The 20,439-nt window shown below is 45.3% G+C and overlaps 1 protein-coding gene across 3 annotated transcripts in view; it reads left to right on the top strand.

Moving 5' to 3' along the window:
• Window positions 1-771: 771 nt before the first annotated feature.
• Window positions 772-20,439, top strand: part of LOC137296576 (fibrinogen-like protein A) — a 53,322-nt gene continuing 33,654 nt past the window's right edge. Inside the window, exons 1-2 of one of the 3 annotated variants that reach the window (XM_067828383.1) lie at window positions 772-1,129; window positions 12,831-13,747. In XM_067828383.1, the coding sequence (XP_067684484.1) occupies window positions 13,243-13,747 (505 nt within the window). In that variant the 5' untranslated portion in view covers window positions 772-1,129; window positions 12,831-13,242. Of the gene's footprint in view, window positions 1,130-7,918; window positions 8,122-12,830; window positions 13,748-18,903; window positions 19,486-20,439 lie in introns of those variants that run through there. The other 2 variants (XM_067828401.1, XM_067828393.1) reach the window with 2 other exon arrangements.

Genomic DNA, 20,439 nt, shown 5'->3' on the forward strand with positions numbered 1-20,439 from the left:
TGGTTCAAGAAGGATGTCGTAAACTTGGGGTCCTGGAAGGACGGCAACAACAGGCCTCTTGTGCGAGTGTGGGAGACGGGGCAGGGGAGACGGGGCGCAGAAATCGCAACATAGAGCAGGATATAAACAAAAACATGTCTGCATATAAATCAATTCTCAAAGGGCATTCAGAAATCAAGTAACATTGATGATTTCTTTAACCTTTCCTGTTCTGAAATGGGTTTCATAAAAATTATGTAACAACTAGTTGTCTTTGTTACCAAAACTTCATACTACAATCGCCACTGCTTTAGTTTCCGTCACCCTTCTCCATCACTGCACCTACACATCGAGGGTATCTACTTGTGAAGAGGTTGATAAGTGTGGCGGTAGAGCGCCCTATCAGGCATCATTCGCCGAGCGACAAAAGGTACGGTCTCAGCAGGTAGTACTTAGTGTTCATGCCGCAAGACAAAGTTGAGTAAGAACCACGATATTCAAGCCCTATTGAAGATTGATTTTCTTATGATTTTCTTATGAATGAGGTTTATCAACAATTTATCACGGAGTTGTAAGTCTTGTATATTGAGAAATTACATCATAACACACCGACATGGCAATATCAGCAGCACCTGCATCTTAATACGACGGGTAGCCTATCAGTGAAATTACAAGAAATAAATGTCCTGCAACAAGCTAATAAGGTAAACATCCCGTCAGACGCGTCTCGGCCCGTCAGCGCTTCCGACACCGCTATCTGTCTGCTTCCTTCCGCCGGTATACATAGCTGTCACTCAATCAGTCGCCGACTGGCTCGCTCACTGCGGTACCTACTGTACCCGTGTAAGTTGCCACGGCAGACAGTGCTGCTACGTCCCAGAACCAGCTGATCAGTGCACACTCCTACAACAGCAAATCGTCATCCGCGGGGAACTATTTTTAGCTGCGGAGTTGGAAGAGAGATCGAGTGAGTGGCCTGGTTGTCAGATGTGTGTAGACAACTGGGAAGAACGGAGCGTGTATAGTTCTACAACAGGAGCCGACACTTGGCAAAGTTTGGATGATTTGATTACTTTTATCAACACCGAAGGATCATTTTCAATTTTTTTGTGCACATTCGAAACGGATATATATCTTTGCTTCGTTTAAGGTGAGTTGATTACATACATCCTTTAGTAAGGAAAGCCAATACACTTGGAACATTGCTCGAATCTCTTCAAATGTTGCCACAGGCTGATAGATACCTGTACGCCAATTAATTTACTGTTACTGACAAGTTCCCTGTATGGTTTCGTAAGACATTCAGACTCCATAAGACTAATTTGCTACATGCCCGTGAAGTTTTACCAGCAGTACTTTGATATGAACATTGTATAACGGTATACTTGTAGAGCTCCGTAAACTTTAGTGTGTCGCAAATTAAAGTTGGCGGTAGAATCCACTAGGAGCTTACAGCTCCGGCGAGTCTTGGTATGGAACCGCCACTTGTTTTGACCGATGCTCTTGTCTGCTTCACTCGCACTTTGAAATTATGTATATGGTTAATTCCACCATCAGTTGTCGCATGTAGTATGTTAGAACATGTACATATGGTTCGGTCCAGCAGGTACTCTCTTATCGGGACGTGTTGAACGCACATATATACTCTCTCTTCCACCCGCACGCTCTCGCATATACACATCGGATGCCTTGAATTAGGGGTGCGAAATTGTGTTCGGCACCAGCAATTATTCCTGGTTATAATTTGGACAAGCACATGTCTCCAGCAACATGACTTGAAGACAACCTGTTAGTTTCACGGGTGCAGATTAACGTTAGGTCGCTAACTGAACACAACCAACTGCTGAAAGAATAATATTCATTCACCCCTGCATCCCACCCTGCTGACACATGTGGCGTGTAAACTATGTGGCGAGCGAGGCACACACGTGGAATCTCCACTCAGTTATATCATGATCTACATAGGGTTAGGGGAGACTTGGATTGCTGTACACATCAAACGTCGGCGACTTCCTGCAGACAGGGGACACTGCACATCTGTTGCACTGCCGTAAGGGGAAATGAAGATTTATTGACGAGGACAGTGAAGTGAGTTTGACAGTGCGGCAATTGACGTGTCACGGCTGTCTATGTGTGAGTGTGACGGGGAGAGGTGAATGAAATCGTCACCTAATGCATGTAGGAACATTACACAAATTTGTGTGACAGCGAAATACGAGAGCCGCGGTGGAGATAAGCCAGTTTATTCGATGGAACGAGAAGTGTTCTACGCGGTTAATATGTGGGATTATTGGGATCCAACTACACGGGGTAAAACATCCACCGGGACCCGCGGAAGTCCTTCCAGAGTTTGATGAGAGTAGGCGGGAAATGTGACTGATAAGTAGAGATAGGCGATGGAGTTATCTCTCAACGGTAGAGGCGACCTCTGGGCTTAATGATTACCACAAGGATTAGTGAAATAAATTACAAGTGGATACGTGACCCTTGGCCCCTGAAGAATAGAAACGACGGCACAGGAGGAGGGGAGTTTGGACCTCAGAGGGGGATGTGTGTCTGTGAATTGGGGGGAGGAGGAGTTGAGAGAGAGAGGTGGGACATTTAGTTGTTCTTGTCGCTCTAAGAAAAGCTCCAGTACAGGCATACAATTACGACTTGCGTTGTTTACTAAACATCTGTGTTTAAGAAGACTGTAAGTCAGTACATTCAGAGCCATATGTATATTGTTTGATATATTCTGTAGTCCTCCTACCTTCGTTCTGTACTTGGCACACACCTAGCACAGTGAGTTCACCGCGGGCTTGTCCTTCAGCGAAACACACGTTTTTAATATCTGTATACATTTGATTCTAAGGTTTTGCTCAGTGCATTACATTAGCGCTGATCCCAGCTCACTTCTGTTACTGATTCCTGCAAATCAAACTCCAACAACAGGACTCATCTGTCAGTCAACTCCCAGGTTCAGTCACTTATACACCGCCTGTATGAAACTAACTGCTTTTGTAGAAACACTTTTTTGGACCCAGTGGCGTTTTGTTCACTATAAATATGTGAAACATGCTAAATATGTTCCAGTATTTTATGCAAACACAATTGAAACAGTTGGTATTAATAGTGCTCAAGGTACTGAAGACGATCGTGGACGCTGGAAGACATCGAAGGGATGATTGTCTAAGGGTATCCCATTTTTGACATTCCGATGTGGAAACCTCAAACTCTGGCTTTCGTCGGTGGTGAATTATTCATACGGCAGTATTGATAACGGTTTTATTGGTGAACAGCACAAGGAAAGAGCGACAGTGTCAGCTGTACAAGTACTCAGTACTGTGGGCGGGATTTGTGTTGTTGTTGTACCAAACGTCGCCGGCTGCTGCTGTAGCTGCAGCTGATCGCTGTTTCAAGAAAACACTGATATTTCACCTTCAATTTTTAGGTTATAAATAAGTCAGCATAAAAACATTATTGTTTTATGAAGTCGATATCAATCATGGTATGGTCGCTTAAAACTTGCATGAATGTCGAGAATAGTCAATTCTCTGTGTAACTTATAACTACGGGTTTTCATCGTTAGTATTTTCTACGAGAGAAAAAGCTCCTGATTGTCAGTTGGCATGCGCTGTGGATAGACATGTGTTGTAAGTAAGAATACTTTGCGGTACCGCCCGGTGTTAGTTTCCCGACTGAACATCAGTGTTAGGACTTGTATACAGGTTAAGCAAGAGGAAGTCGTGCTTTTTTTTGGCCAGTCCGGCAACGACGCCGTGGAGTTCCACATGGAAGATACAGAAGCGCAATTGCCGAAACGATAGCTAAGTATACCCCGATGCTCAACTGCAAAAACAATGATGTAAACCTACCCCAAACCTACCTACCGACACAGACACACTGACAGACGAAATACGAAGTTGAATCGTTGAATGACATGGGTTTTCATCGTGAGAGAATCTCGGACGTAACATGCCTGCCGTGCCAACCAAGAAGAAACTTGTACCTTCCACTCGTTTGTTAAATTGTTACCATAGTTTCTTAGACCTATTACGAATATTTGAAACATATCATATGTTATATTTGGGATTACACTTTCTCTGTAAGTACACTATTCATAAGTTGACACTCTGTATTAGAGCACACCCTGGAGCTATTCCACATGAATATCAGTCCCTAAACAGGACCGAGTGGTCTATTAACACATACGCAATCGCCATAATATCACAGCTTTACTCTGGTGCTGCTGCTGCTGCAACCTCCAGATGCCTAAATAAAGACATGGATTGCTTGTTCCACATCAACTAAGATGGTGAGTTGAATTTTGGGAGATGAAATGTTGAGTGACGAACGACTTGCCTGTGTTATGAATGGCCGACACAGATCCGGGACTACACTTAACTTTCACATAATCGACTTACAGCATGGTCTCAAGTGTTTACACACGTGGCCTTAAAATTCAGTTCTTAAATGCTTGCTTACATGACATGAGCCATTTCTTCAGCTAAATATTTTAGATTCCCACACTGCCGACGGCCTCTTCGATGGCCTTATGGGCCATGTAGATGTTTAAGTAGATGTGGAACAAGTGTATGTCGGTAACATTATTGTTACCCTCTAGGTGATTTCAGAAGCATTACTGCCATGCTGATTACTGACTTTGGCGTCTTCATCAGCACATAACACCTCTCATACTGATTACTAAGATGTCTTCATCAGCACATAACACCTCTCATATTGATTACTAAGATGTCTTCATCAGCACATAACACCTCTCATACTGATGACTAGGATGTCTTCATCAGCACATAACACCTCTCATACTGATTACCAAGATGTCTTCATCAGCACATAACACCTCTCAAACTGATTACTAAGATGTCTTCATCAGCACATAACACCTCTCATACTGATTACCAAGATGTCTTCATCAGCACATAACACCTCTCAAACGGATTACTAAGATGTCTTCATCAGCACATAACACCTCTCGTACTGATTACTAAGATGTCTTCATCAGCACATAACACTTCTCATACTGATTACTAAGATGTCTTCAACTGCACATAACACCTCTCATACTGATTACTAAGATGTCTTCATCAGCACATAACACCTCTCATACTGATTACCAAGATGTCTTCATCAGCACATAACACCTCTCATACTGATTACTAAGATGTCTTCATCAGCACATAACACATCTCATACTGATTACTAAGATGTCTTCATCAGCACATAACACCTCTCATACTGATTACTAAGATATCTTCATCTGCACGTAACACGAGTCATACTGATTACTGACGACTAGGCCAAAGATATCTTCTTCAGATACAACGTGCTTGAGTACAGTAACTGGTTACATCGCCATACAGACAGTATCTGCAGTCGTTTGTTTGCTTCAGGTGACATGGCGTTCACACGGGCGGATTCTGGCGTTGAAGACAAATAATATGGATGGTTGGACACTTCACAAAGAAACCTGACATAGATATCTGTATCTGCCAATATTCGTGTGATATTCTTCCCTGGAACTGTAACTCGGAATAACATGTAACGTGAAAACCATACTCCGAGCCCCGCCTCCAGTAAGTCTCTTATCGCAGTCAGGACCGTCTTAATCTCAGTGGGTGGCGAACACCAAATCCTAATCTTCATCCCCCATAAACGTAATGGGACAAATTAAGCTAACAAAGATAGTTAATTAACCGCCGACAGCTGGACATACTTTGTCTCGGTGTGTGATGTTATCGACTGGTCTAATGAGACTTGTTCACCTGGACACATACTACAGCCTGAAGACGCCATGTCATTATCCACATGCAGATAGTGTCACTATCCACCAGCAGCCTTTTCACAAACACTATCCATATACACGCCAGTTCACCATACTGTCCATCGACGCCAGGCGCCAGGACGAATATGCTTCCAATACCGGGTCAGAATGTTTCAACAAAAATGTTTCAACTGAGCATTAATATGAATAATTTAGTTGCGTGATTAGTTTTCCCAGAGAGCGTTAAATGACAAAGTTAAAGAAAGGATAGACTTGGTCGGCTGGAAGTAGTACGTGCATCAGTTTGGGAAGAAATACAATTATCAGTACCTGTGGAAGGTGTGCAGTGATCAGATACCGATCTACAACAGTTTTACTAGAGTTGTCGGGGTTGTGCGTGTGTTGTGTTCTGCTGTTCCTCAGATCAGTGTTTCCTGTTAGTTTCTCAAAGGCTCAGCGGGTACTGTTTCGCCGTGAAGGTGAAGTCTGTGATCCCTCAGTTGACCATGTGACGGGACTGTACATTTGGTGGCACTTCATATCTCCATCTCGTTCTCCGACAACATTTGTCACACAACTTTACTCTCCTTTGTAGTTCCATTTCACAACAGAGGGAGCGAGTCCTGTAAACAACATTATCTCAGTTCATCTTCATAGTCTATTGAGGGCATCAGATACGCTGGGGGAACCAGTACGGTGTACACCGGTTAGAGCTATCTCTGGGATCGGTTCACTGACACTGTGTACGGCTCAGTTTTCTCCTACCTCGCAGACTCAGCAACTATAGCACTCGGGTAATTGTGTGCTTTGTGATAACACTTAATACATGCGTATTGAAGCAATGGTTGCCTTCAGTGCAGAATGGCGGTAATAATGGTAAATAATGACAGGTAGATTAGCGTGGTGCGAAGGGTTAAATTCATGATCAATGTCGATAATCTCCGTCCTCGTACTTGTGTGGTCCACAGTTTACAACCAAGAAAGAAAACCCCTGAGAAATACAAGACTTATTTTGACCGCCTAACTGAGTTACGTACGTTAGAGTTACCCAGATAAATATTTTTAGCATATTTAATTACGTCAACCTCCTTAGTCACTCTTTTGAAGTAAGTATGTTTTCTTGGAGTATTTTGGCACAAGATAAGAAGTGGAGTGTGTAGGTTACCAGTCTGGCGGAGAGACTGAAGTCACGTGGCGTTGCAGGCATTGTTGGGTTGTAGGTGGTTTGCTACGATTGCTGGGGACACACGTGGTTTGACCCAACATAAAGTCGACAGGTGTCTGTTCAGAGACATGTACTCTGTATAAAGGCATTAACTCAGATCTGTGGTAGCACAGATCCTCCCAAACAGCCTGGAGTATATAGACCCTGACCGCGGTGCCTGTATGTACTACGTTAACCGTGTGTGGCTTGTCTGGCTGTATGTTGATGGCGGTAGGCTGCAGTAACAGGGAGGGTGGCGTCTGGTCAGGTGTGATGAAGCTGTTGCCACCCAACTTAGCACTAGTGCCTGACACCCTGTTTCATCTATAGTGAATACTCCTCAAGGTCTTAAGCAGTTTCTACGGGTACTACGAACGTTAGGTCCCTTTGTTTGACTACATGTATTAACAATAATCCATGATCCGTAAACCAGTTTATAGAGTCAACCAACGATGTGTGATGGAATGTGGAAGTATGTTGGCAGCTGGAACAGTGATGTCATAAATGTGCCTGCTGCTCCCAGTAACGAAGATCTTGGCGGGATAGCAACAGAAATAAAATACTTGCGTTCCGTCACTATTATCATATTAAGTATTCTTTTGAAGTATGGAAGTCGCGATTACCGTTAATTCCTATGTGTAACAATTGCCTGTAATCTGCCTCAAGTGCACCTAGCTTCTCCCGAGCCAAGCGGAAGACAGTGGTAATGATTCGTGAGACGCAAGATCAAAATTCTGGCCAGAGCTCCAAATTTGTGCACTAATATGAGAGTCAACACGCAGTGAAAGCCTTGTTGTTTGGCACGACACGTGAAATGTTTGCTGAGAGATTTACACAGGCACACTGTGGCTGACTGACAGACTGGGAACGGTGGCCTTTGACATAACGTTACATCATTACATTGTAGCTCTGGCCTAAATGTGTAACGCACTTGTGACTGTCTCTGTAAGTAGCTGTGACACAATTGGCGGAAATTACCGCAGATTTAGACGCAGGAGTTATCGTTCAGGTTTTCACTCGCAGAAAGGAATTACAGTAAATCTAACGCGGTGTTAAGTCAATGTTTGTGTTGGATGGAGATAATTAACAGATGTGCAGCAAACTGGACGAATTTGTTTGGACTTGTGAATGTGGTTGTCGGCTGAGTCGGTTGTACGAAGATGTGTTGCTGAAGGTACTGTACGCCTGACTTTACACCATAACACACGGTCTACACCCTCTGCCAATACATGCACTTACTGGGGTTATTCATGCGGTGAGGAATATTCAAATGATTATGTCAGCAATTTTATGAATGTGAGGCGACATTAAATGTATGTAGGGATTCAGACTATGGCCATTATGTTGTCTGTGAGTCATTCCTCTCTCACAGTTACACAGTGTCTATGTCAGTGTGTAGTACACCGTCTTCACAGTTACAGTGTCTGTGTCAGTGTGTAGTACACCGACCTCACAGTTACACAGTGTCTATGTCAGTGTGTAGTGCACCGTCCCCACAGCTACACAGTGTCTATGTCAGTGTGTAGTACGCCGACCTCACAGTTACAGTGTCTATGTCAGTGTGTAGTACACCGTCCCCACAGCTACACAGTGTCTATGTCAGTGTGTAGTACACCGTCCCCACAGCTACACAGTGTCTATGTCAGTGTGTAGTACACCGACCTCACAGTTACAGTGTCTATGTCAGTGTGTAGTACACCGACCCCACAGTTACAGTGTCTATGTCAGTGTGTAGTACACCGTCCCCACAGCTACACAGTGTCTATGTCAGTGTGTAGTACACCGACCTCACAGTTACAGTGTCTATGTCAGTGTGCAGTACGCCGACCTCACAGTTACAGTGTCTATGTCAGTGTGTAGTACGCCGACCTCACAGTTACAGTGTCTATGTCAGTGTGTAGTACACCGTCCCCACAGCTACACAGTGTCTATGTCAGTGTGTAGTACACCGTCCCCACAGCTACACAGTGTCTATGTCAGTGTGTAGTACACCGTCCCCACAGCTACACAGTGTCTATGTCAGTGTGTAGTACACCGACCTCACAGTTACAGTGTCTATGTCAGTGTGTAATACACCGTCCTCACAGTTACACAGTGTCTATGTCAGTGTGTAGTACACCGACCTCACAGTTACACAGTGTCTATGTCAGTGTGTAGTACACCGTCCCCACAGCTACACAGTGTCTATGTCAGTGTGTAGTACACCGACCTCACAGTTACAGTGTCTATGTCAGTGTGTAGTACACCGACCTCACAGTTACACAGTGTCTATGTCAGTGTGTAGTACACCGTCCCCACAGCTACACAGTGTCTATGTCAGTGGGTAGTACACCGTCCCCACAGCTACACAGTGTCTATGTCAGTGTGTAGTACACCGACCTCACAGTTACAGTGTCTATGACAGTGTGTAGTACACCGTCCCCACAGCTACACAGTGTCTATGTCAGTGTGTAGTACACCGACCTCACAGTTACAGTGTCTATGTCAGTGTGTAGTACACCGACCTCACAGTTACAGTGTCTATGTCAGTGTGTAATACACCGTCCTCACAGTTACACAGTGTCTATGTCAGTGTGTAGTACACCGACCTCACAGTTACACAGTGTCTATGTCAGTGTGTAGTACACCGTCCCCACAGCTACACAGTGTCTATGTCAGTGTGTAGTACACCGACCTCACAGTTACAGTGTCTATGTCAGTGTGTAGTACACCGACCTCACAGTTACACAGTGTCTATGTCAGTGTGTAGTACACCGTCCCCACAGCTACACAGTGTCTATGTCAGTGTGTAGTACACCGACCTCACAGTTACAGTGTCTATGTCAGTGTGTAGTACACCGACCTCACAGTTACACAGTGTCTATGTCAGTGTGTAGTACACCGACCTCACAGCTACACAGTGTCTATGTCAGTGTGTAGTACACCGTCTTCACAGTTACAGTGTCTATGTCAGTGTGTAGTACACCGTCCCCACAGTTACACAGTGTCTATGTCAGTGTGTAGTACACCGTCCCCACAGTTACACAGTGTCTATGTCAGTGTGTAGTACACCGTCTTCACAGTTACAGTGTCTATGTCAGTGTGTAGTACACCGACCCCACAGTTACACACTGTCTTTGTCAGTGTGCATCTAGTACACCGTCTTTAATAATCTTGAGGTAACGTTAGGATGTTCACAGTCCGAGTTCACTTTCCTGTCCGATACCAACCCACTCCGGACATGTATCCTTGACATGTGGGGGTGGCGGATTGTTTGGCCTCACGGGATCATTTACATAAATTCAGACTTAAGTTTTGCACATGCACGTTTTAAGGAGATTGTTTGTAAACACAATGAAGTACTTGACGACATTGATGGTCGATAGTAGGGCGGATTAGCGAAGGTTGTGTATCAAGTTACTGATAGTGTCGCCAGCATGTAGTATAGTGGCGGGACTACTCGTCTGTCGTGCTCTCCGAATCCCATCTAGTCCCTGGTCCACTTCCCTCTCCCCGACACTTGATTCCCCTCCCTCTTTATTGACATGGCTTCCCATCCCTGTAGGCGCGTCCATCCTTCTCACCTGCCCGGCGCCCCCACCCTTATGCCCACCATTCCTTGTACCCTTGAGAACCCATTCTTTCACCAGTGACCCAACCCCTGTCTCACCACACACGTGACCCGACCTCTGTCTCACCACGGACCAGACCCCTACCCCGAGTTTTACCACGCACCAGCCCCCTGTCTCACCATACACGTGACCTCTACCCCGTGTTTCACCACACACGTGACCCGACCCCTATCGCGCCACACACCTGATCTGACTAGTGTTTCACCACACACGTGAAGCGATCCATGTTTCACCTCATGCATCACCTTGAACATCATCCACCCGCCTGACCGTAAGGAGCCATCCCCAGCTCCCCATCCATCAGTGTCACACACTGGATAACCTCGCTCAACTGAGACATATGTTGCACATTAGGACAACCTTACTTCAAACACTAGCCAGCAATAAAACCGTGAAGGCAACATACATCACCGAGAGTGTTGGCGGCGTCTGTATGAGGGTACAAGTGGGGGACCTCCTAACGCCCTGCCAGACCCACCCTGCCATGTGTAATTACTGTCGTGTCAGATAGCCCTAATACACAATTACGACATAATTAGACAGTTAATGTTGGCAGCCCACGGGGTAATTAGCATAACAAACCTTAATTGAAACTTTTTTTCTGTGTTTTCGTTTGTTTCTGGAAGTCTTATCGAATGAAAGAACTACAGTGCCCAAACCGCATACCATACAATTCCACCGTATACGGCGTGACTTAGGAAAAAGTACAGATCTTGGCTTATATGTATTGATGTAGAGTTGTAGACACAAGATGGGCTGAATTTCAATTTCACGGTTACACGTGGAAACAATACTCGTTTGATCTGAAGATTCAGTCGTGTATACTCGTGATTTGAAGGATGTTTAATGAAATAGTATTGGGGTATACGTCAAGGTATTTATGATACTCCTTCTGAATATGTAGTTCTGATTCGGTAAGGCGATGTTATGGCTATCGTGGATGTTTGACGGTTCCATAAACCATACAGTGAACGTGTCTGACAATACGGTTTATTTGCGTTAATAAACCTTCATTGTTTGGTCTAGGTGAGGATGGGGCAGCGTGTCAATATACTGCTCTTGTCATTGACAAACTGTTTTCAGGTAGTGTTTGTCAGAGGTCGTAAATATCCCTTGGTATGCTTGTGTTTGTTCAATAAAGATTGATGTTGATTTCATAAATTGCTTGTTCATTTCAACGCTTGTCAGTAGCTAATCATGGCGTTTTTATGACCATGGCAGGGCGTTATGACGAGTCTTTATGGCAGGGCCTGTACCGCGTACCTCCCACAAGGGAGGTGTATACTTCACACTGATATACACAAGCAAACTGATGAAATGAGATTCATTAGCGGTCACCGGCCTCGAGCATCCACTGCTACAGCTTGCCGCTGTCACCATAGGTAGATTTAGTGTTGAATATTAAGGGGAAATACGGTTAGATATCCTGGCTATTTACCCTAGACTGTACTAATGACGTCACCTGATGGAGTAATGCAGTTATTGTACAGCCCAGTCACCGTATACACAGGGTCAGGGATATGCAACTGTTGATGACGGAACAGTCGGACATATACCCTGAACGTAGGTATTGATCCCCTAGCCTGTTTCCTTCATCTGCGTATACCATGTAGTGAGCAGGTGGTTAGCTACCGGTACATAGACTCGTGTACCATCCAATCCGGTTGCTCTACAATTACCGATGTTATTAATAAGACAGTAGCATATCAGTGCATGACAAAATGCCAGAAGTTGTCATTTGGCACTTGACTTGAAACTCGTCAAGACCTGTCGGCCGAACCTTTAATAGTTAATGTTCTTGGATTCAGTTTGGAGACGACACTGGACGTATGTCGGGGGGTAAGTGTTGCGGGGGTGGGGATATACTCTGTCGCCATATGTCGTGTAGTGACGCCCTGCAGCAACGACATAGCCACACATCTTATGCACCAGTAGTAGTAGTAGTAGTAGTAGTAGTAGTAGTAGTAGTAGTAGTAGTAGTAGTAGTAGTAGTAGTAGTAGTAGTAGTAGTAGTAGGAGGAGGAGGAGGAGGAGGAGGAGGAGGAGTAGGAGGAGGAGGGGGAGCCGCAGCAGCAGCGACAGCAGTATGTGTCACGGCTGCCGTCTCTTCATTATAAACGGAAGTAATGTTGCATTTTATATGATACACGATTGTTGCGAGTAGTGTGTGCACTTATGTGTTGATGATGTGCTGTCACGCTATGCCTTGAACTAAACATGTTGGGTGCCTGTTGCTATTCATCGTACATAGCTGTTATCTGCTTGTCCACAGGTCGAGGAGAAGAGAAGATGTGAGACACGGGAAACGAGAGGGAGCAGATTAAGAAAGACAGCATCGTTTCCAGGATTATTATGAGGATTAATGCGGATTAAAAGAGACAAGGTCAGGTCGCTGTCGGATTACCAGGAATTACTTGTCCAGAGTTTTAGTGTTGAGAGACGACACGTTTTTCGGGTGGTCCACCCATGGAAATTACAATGTCTCTGCTTTCATGAGTTTCAGTGACAGATTTATCAGCGCGGTATTACACAGGGGTGTGTGCTGACCCCGCTGGTGTTTCTGTCAAGTCGGCGAGTATCACAAGCAGCTTGGGATTATTGCCGTGTGTAACTTGTGCGGCGCGTGACCATATCACTCACCCTTTCAGACTGACAAGGAGATTACCCTTTACAAGGAGATCAATATGAAATCGAGTGGCCTGTTCCTGGGCCTCGTTGTTGCCTGCTTGTGTTGGACAGTTTTCGCTGCAAAAGAACCCAAGAAAAAAAGGGGAAGGTGTAAATGTATGCAGAGATTTCTCAAAGATGTAGACAAAATGATTGACAGGAAAATGCAAAAAATCGAAGAAAAATATTTCCGTTCTATGAACAGTAACAAAGACAACTCCAGTTCCATATCAAAACAGAACAGGCGATGGTTGAAACTCAACGAAGATGTTCACTTCACCAAGGAGGCGTTGCAAACGCTGAGCCGGAACCTCCAGTTCGTTACAGACCAAGTGAACTCGCAGAAACAGGACACGGAGTCCCTCAACGAGCACTTTAACCAGCTGAACGGGTATGTGGCCAACCTGACCGGCGTGGTGGATCGACTTGAGAGAATGATGCTGACCAGAGGTAATATGGAGATGACCACTCCCTCCACAAGTCTCCACGAGTCGCCATCGCCAGAGCCGTCCTACCCGAGACGTGAGTACATGCAGTTTACTATACATAACTCATATAGCCACATGTACGAGTTCTGTCTTATTTCTGGAGATATAATCACTGTCACTCTCTCATAATACGAGTGTAAGGCAAAGATTTATATCGACTCCAAAATATTGCTTTAACATATGTCTTCAAGCGAAACCTCACCAGGAGATGCGCGTTCAGGTTGCGTTATGGAGGTCCTCTGGCACTAATGGAGACCGGCGTTGGTCTCATTTGAGGGTTAGCTGATGGAGGCCAATGTCGATCTCACTGAGGGTCTGTTGATAACCAAGTGTCGGTCTTAGTAAGGGTGTATTAGGGAAGCCAGTGTCGTACTTGACTGAGCTGATACAAGCGGAACACGCACAAGGCCCACCTGTGACGGTCAAGGTTGTTGGGCCATGTGCAAACTCACCGAAAGAAAAATTGCCACACTCCTTCACTAAAACCCGTCCGTTTTCTTTACCCATTACCTGTGCCAGCTGGCACGAACACGATAATCTCTCCCAGAACCTCACATTCTAACATCCCATAAAAACTCGGCAACACGGTCAGTCATTTCTTAAGAAATCCGCGTATTTCGACTTTTACAAATATTTGAAATTTTCTCGTGTCCACACTGCAACTAGTTTGGAGGGAATTCTTCGATGGTGTTAAATGTTGATCTCCCCGTGGTATTTGTTGTCAAAACGTCATATTTCCGAGGAAAGTGGCAGATTCTAAATAATGGCCAGATTACCCCAGTTGGGCTGGCCCGAGTCACTTAGTCTGCGTGGGGAGGGAGAAAGCGAACTTGTACAGACATGGGTATTGGATGTAGTGCCATCTTACATAATGCCAGCTGCTGTTTGTCTGTGTAATGTAAAGTAAGAGGGGCGTTGTTGATCCATTAGTAGCGTCGCAGTTTTACGTTGGAAACCAACGACAGAACGTCGTTGACAGTCATGTATATAACACGTAACACCGGGCATGTCAGTCATGTATTTCACAAATAACATGTGTCCTCATATATAGCTGTGTCGTCAGTACGAGATCCTTTTATCTATATCCGCCCTGCTGAGATTTGTACTCAGACTGCAAATTAAATTCACTTAATTGAAAGCAACGTGAAGCCTGTCAAAATCCGGCTCATGATATCAATCACTGTATTATCTGGTCCAGACAGGGGTGGTTACATATTCATCTTGCTTCGTGGGCTTCAAAGCCGCTTCATTTCTCACATGTAAGTGTTTATCAAACGTTTGTCGAGGGTCAGAACCGGGGCTAATTCGGGATCAATGTTTGACTTGAACTTACTACAGCGCTGCTGACTTTTTGTATATTGTAATTAGCTATGGCGACCGGTATCGCTGCGTGACTTGTTAACACGGCATGTATGCCATCATTTGAAACGTGTAATTCTTTCTGTTCATATCTTGTTAATACTCTCACGGGAAAAGTCTATTTACAAAAGTGATTGAGATTGGTTTTACGCCACTGTTAGCAGTATTCCACCAATACCACCACGGGGGACACCCGAAATTGGCTTCACATATTGTGCTGATGTGGTGAATCGCACCCGGGTCTGCGTGACGAGCGAACGCCTTAACCACTGGCTTACCCCACCACCCATTTACAAATGTTTATCTAAGTAGTGAGATAACTTTACGTACCACCACGTGGAATGTAGTTCGTGAATCCCACGTGCCTAGGTTTAACCGTGCACTCATGCACCGCGAGTCTGACCTACATAGTAGATTACGTCATTTCCGGAGCAGGGAAGAGAGGAAACTTGGTGGATGGGAATGTGCCGTGCAACAGGAAGAGCTGGAATGGGGGATACTGACTCGGGCACCACCCGGATACCAGGATGTCAGGACAAACGGGCATTCAGAACGGGATCCGGGTTGGTAGGCATATGACATATCGGGCGTTGCCAGTCATCCATGTTACAGTGGGCAGACTGGTGACTGCACCTCTGACTTCACTTTTGTTTCCAAGTTAATTAAGATTTGCAACCATCCACGATCTGTAAACGCGTAAATTTCTACCTACAATGTCACTTCAACCGCATAAACACTACAGGATGTTCCTCAGCTTCCTGGCGGAGTTACGCCTTCTGCGTGTGTTACCTGTAGGTGGTGTAGTATGTATGTTGTGTATGATGTGAAGTCCACGGCTGCCCTCCATATCATTAGCACAGCGACTCCAACCACCACGACCTGTAGTACTCAGTACAATGTTACTACAACATCACTGACACCTGACTGGTGTACCACCACTGACACATGACAGGCGTACCACCACGACCTGTAGTACTCAACACAGTGTTCCTACAACATCACTCACACCGGACTGATGTACCACGACGACCTGTAGTACTCAAAACAGTGTTACTGCAACATCACTGACACCTGACTGATGTACCACCACTGACACATGACAGGCGTACCACCACTGACACATGACAGGCGTACCACCACGACCTGTAGTACTCAACACAGTGTTCCTACATCATCACTCACACCGGACTGATGTACCACGACGACCTGTAGTACTCAAAACAGTGTTACTGCAACATCACTGACACCTGACTGGTGTACCACCACTGACACATGACAGGCGTACCGCCACGAATTGTAGTACTCAATACAATGTTACTACAACATCACTCACACCTGACTGGTGTACCCCTACGACCAGTTGTACTCAAAACAGTGTTACTACAACACCACTGACACTTGTAACTACATCATAACTGACACCCAACACCTGACTGGGTACCACCACGACCTGTGGTACTCAAAGCGGTGTAACTACATCACTGACACCTGACTGATGTACTGCAATGACCTGTAGTACTCAGAACAGTGTTACTACATCAGTGACACCTGACTGGTGTACCACCACTACCTGTAGTACTCAGTTCGGTGTTACTACAACATTACTGACACCTGACTGGCCACCGGCTCCCACCAGGACCACCCACCCATGGTATTCTGTAGTGTTGCTACAACATCACTGACACCTGACTGGCCACCGGCTTCCACCAGGACCACCCACCCATGGTATTCTGTAGTGTTGCTACAACATCACTGACACCTGACTGGCCACCGGCTCCCACCAGCACCACCCACCCATGGTATTCTCCCACCAGCACCACCCACCCATGGTATTCTCCCACCAGCACCACCCACCCATGGTATTCTGTAGTGTTCCTACAACATTACACGCAGAAAAAAAGGTAGCGGGAGGATGCAGAGTTGACGTGTGTGTTTGTGTGTGAGTGAGGATTGCGTGTCTGTAACACACTTTCCACCAGTATACCCTTGCCCTCAAGCTTCTCAAGACCTACTTAATATGCCTAGTGATGTAACGTCCGACAAAATCAACAACTCGGTTTATCATTAAATGATTCTGACCCTATGTCTGCAAGTGGAAAGTAAATACTCTGGTCCCTTTCCATACATATGTAATGTCCGTTTATCAACACTCTGGGAAGTTGAGGGAGTTGTTTACGGACAGACTCTCACAAGAATCCCCGTGAGGCACTGTTTCCGACATGGTGAATCCGTCATGTAGTTACGACCAAGCCGTACTTCTCCCCACAACTGGGGCAGCGGGAAGATACTGACCATATATAACCTATCACGGTCACTGCATGGTCTGCCCTATCCAGAGTTGTCTATTTACAAACCTCCGTGATTTAGGCTAGCAGGTCACAGAACTACAACGCTCTCGTCAAGTGAGCATCTTTGTGAAAACGGATGGGAAAGTTGAAGGTTGCCGATGACTGCAGCTTAGAATGGTTATTTATATGACGCAGAGAACATACAGGTCACTGAGGTGGGGGAGGAGGTTAATATGACGACGCACAGAAGCCGTCAGTGCGTGGGTGCACTCGATAGCCGCATGGACCCCCTCTGTCGACACCCTGACCCAGGGTCACATACTTGCCCTGACCCCTACCGCAGTTAATATAATTTCCCGCCGATCCCGAAACATATTTTCATAATGTTGACGGGCATCCTGTGAAAAGTTCCAGAATAGACGCAAGCTGGACGATAAGATGGCGGGATGGCAGTTTGTTTGTTGGTCTAAAGAAACCGCGATCTTATCTGTAAACATCAGCGTACAAACATTGTCAACGTTACTTTTAAGTGTTACTGTAGATGTCGTGAAAGACGGCTACAAGCAGGTCGGTATTAGGTACGTGGAGAGGTTAGGGTTGGCCGTGGGCTGGCGGGGCTTGGTCTGTAGTGAGGGAGGAGATGCAGGCCACGCATGCATTCACTTGAGATTGGGACTAACATCTAGTCTCTTAAATGAACCTGTATAACAGAAAAACAGGTCATAAATTACGATAATAAAATATGGTGAAGGAGTCCAGAGCCTTTCTTTTTTTTGTCAGAAACTGCGGACTTGCCATATATTCTAGACTTGGACTGTTTTGGATGCATTTGTTTCAAGGCCTGTGTTGCATTAACGTTTACATTAGCAAAACGTTGGACACGATGCTCAGTACTTAATGTTGTCAAGAGGCAGTCATTACACATAAAGCACTAGTGCCTGCTGGTACACGTTTACCGATACCTAGCTACTTCCTGGCGGACCAAGCTGTCGCCGCGGTCCAGAGGCCAGACATGCACTGATATCTGTGACCTCATCCAGTGACCACACATGCACTGATGCCTGTGATCTCATCCACACATCCTCATATACAGTCCACACATGCACATATGATAAGTAATCTTATCTAGAGGCCTTACAAGCTCGTTTCATATGTGGTCTTATATAGACATAAAAAAAAGTTGAGTTGACATGGGGTGTTATTTGTGGTATTTTTTTTGTTACAAATGTGCAGGACGTACACCATTGTGCCCTACATGGGGTCAGGTATCCCCCCTTGCCAACTAAGCCCGGTCGTCTAAATGGGACGCAATGTTTCAAGTTCATCGTGACCTTGTCCACGCTGGACGTTAACCCACCTCACGTCATCAACGACTTCATCAACCTCCAACAGTAACAGCACCGTAATCTGAAGTAGCAATTTTCCCCACGCAGCAGTTTGCAAATGGTATTACTCACACTCGAAAGCAAAGTCTCGGGTTATGGTCATCAATGTACGTTAAGTATCAACTATTCAATGATATACTAGCATGTATAGAGTTAATGTCGAGTATTATGTTACCATCTCCTACAAGAGTTATCAGGAAATGACCCTCACAAATGACAAGGGATCTTTAGTTCTGCTGGTCACACAGTCACTAGAGTTTCGTTCTTTACGCACCACGCAATAATGATGACGGGTGTAGTGTGCGTCCTTGCTGTAGTCCTGTCTGCTGGTCAACTTGCAGCACACAGTGGACACTTTCGAACGTTCAAACGTGAAGTGGACATTCTCAGGTCGGACTTCCGTTCTGAGGCGGACTTATTACGACAGGAGATGAAAAATGTAACCACCCAGTTGGCAAAGGATATGTTACAATATAAAATGTCTCGGAGACAGAAGAGTCCCAGGGGGTTAAGTAACAAGATTATAGATGGCTGGCTGATTTACCTGGTGAGATTTGCGTCCAGCGTGGACAAGAGGATTACTTCGCTAGGGACGGCTAGAGAGTTACGTGATGATAAAATCGAAACATGGATGGGCGAAATTGAAGAAAGGCTTGGGAAACTGGAGAACATTACAAAACGACGACATCGTAGTAAGAAAAGGAGCAGGGCAGAATCAGCGACGAAACACATTCCTAGAGGTATCATGTAGTATTATTACATTTACTGCTTTCACGCACAGTCTGTGTGCAATCTATTAGCATGTGCCCTTAAGACTGTCGTGGTTGGTGCGGATGCAGTCAGATGTATTCCCGTACAAAGTACTGGTTACACATGCACGTTGTAGGCGACGCAGGTCTACCAGTGACTCACGTGGTCATCAAGTGTTGTTGCATTGGCTATGTGCTGTCTACATGTCTGTTTGACTTTTCGATATCTCCCTCTTAGGCTAATATACGAAAGGACACCATCTATAGCTGGTAACCCAAGGCTAACACATTAATGAACAAAATAACACTTTTCGTTCACGAATGATGTCCTCACACCATTTCCTCAGACTCCAGATACAACCTTTGCTAGATAGTCGTTAACCTTATTGAGGACATCACGGAGTTAATGAATGGGTTTGTACCTGATCCTCACTGCCTCGTAATCAATGAAGGATTAGGTTACCGCGAGTTGTGGTTTCTGACACTTCTCATCCTATTTCACCACTGCGTATGGATAACACATAATTACACACCTCCACCCCCCATCCCCGCACCCACCCACCCCACCAAAAAAACCCCCCAAAACCAAACACAGACAGGTGCTCGCTCACCACCCCTCCAGCCACCGCACGTACGGGTAGACCGCCGGCCCCTCATGTCGACAGACGTCTTTGCCGTATACAAGATAAGGCTCCACGATCTGTGATATGGATGTCTGCCTTCATGCTGACGAAGCGAACTGCATGTACATCTTAAGCTTGGAAAGCAATTCTGTGGATTTCCGGTTAGTCTACTTTCATGCACGTACAGATTAGATTTCGCCAGGTCAACTATTGTGATTTGATAAATTGACAACGCAATTTTCAAACCTTAAGCGGAATTTATGCTGTTCAAGCAAAATTGAAATTCCTAGTGGCCAACTCTGTTATGTCCTAACCATTTGTA

This window comes from Haliotis asinina, chromosome 1 (genome assembly GCF_037392515.1).
Source record: "Haliotis asinina isolate JCU_RB_2024 chromosome 1, JCU_Hal_asi_v2, whole genome shotgun sequence".
In the NCBI taxonomy this organism is placed as follows: domain Eukaryota; kingdom Metazoa; phylum Mollusca; class Gastropoda; order Lepetellida; family Haliotidae; genus Haliotis; species Haliotis asinina.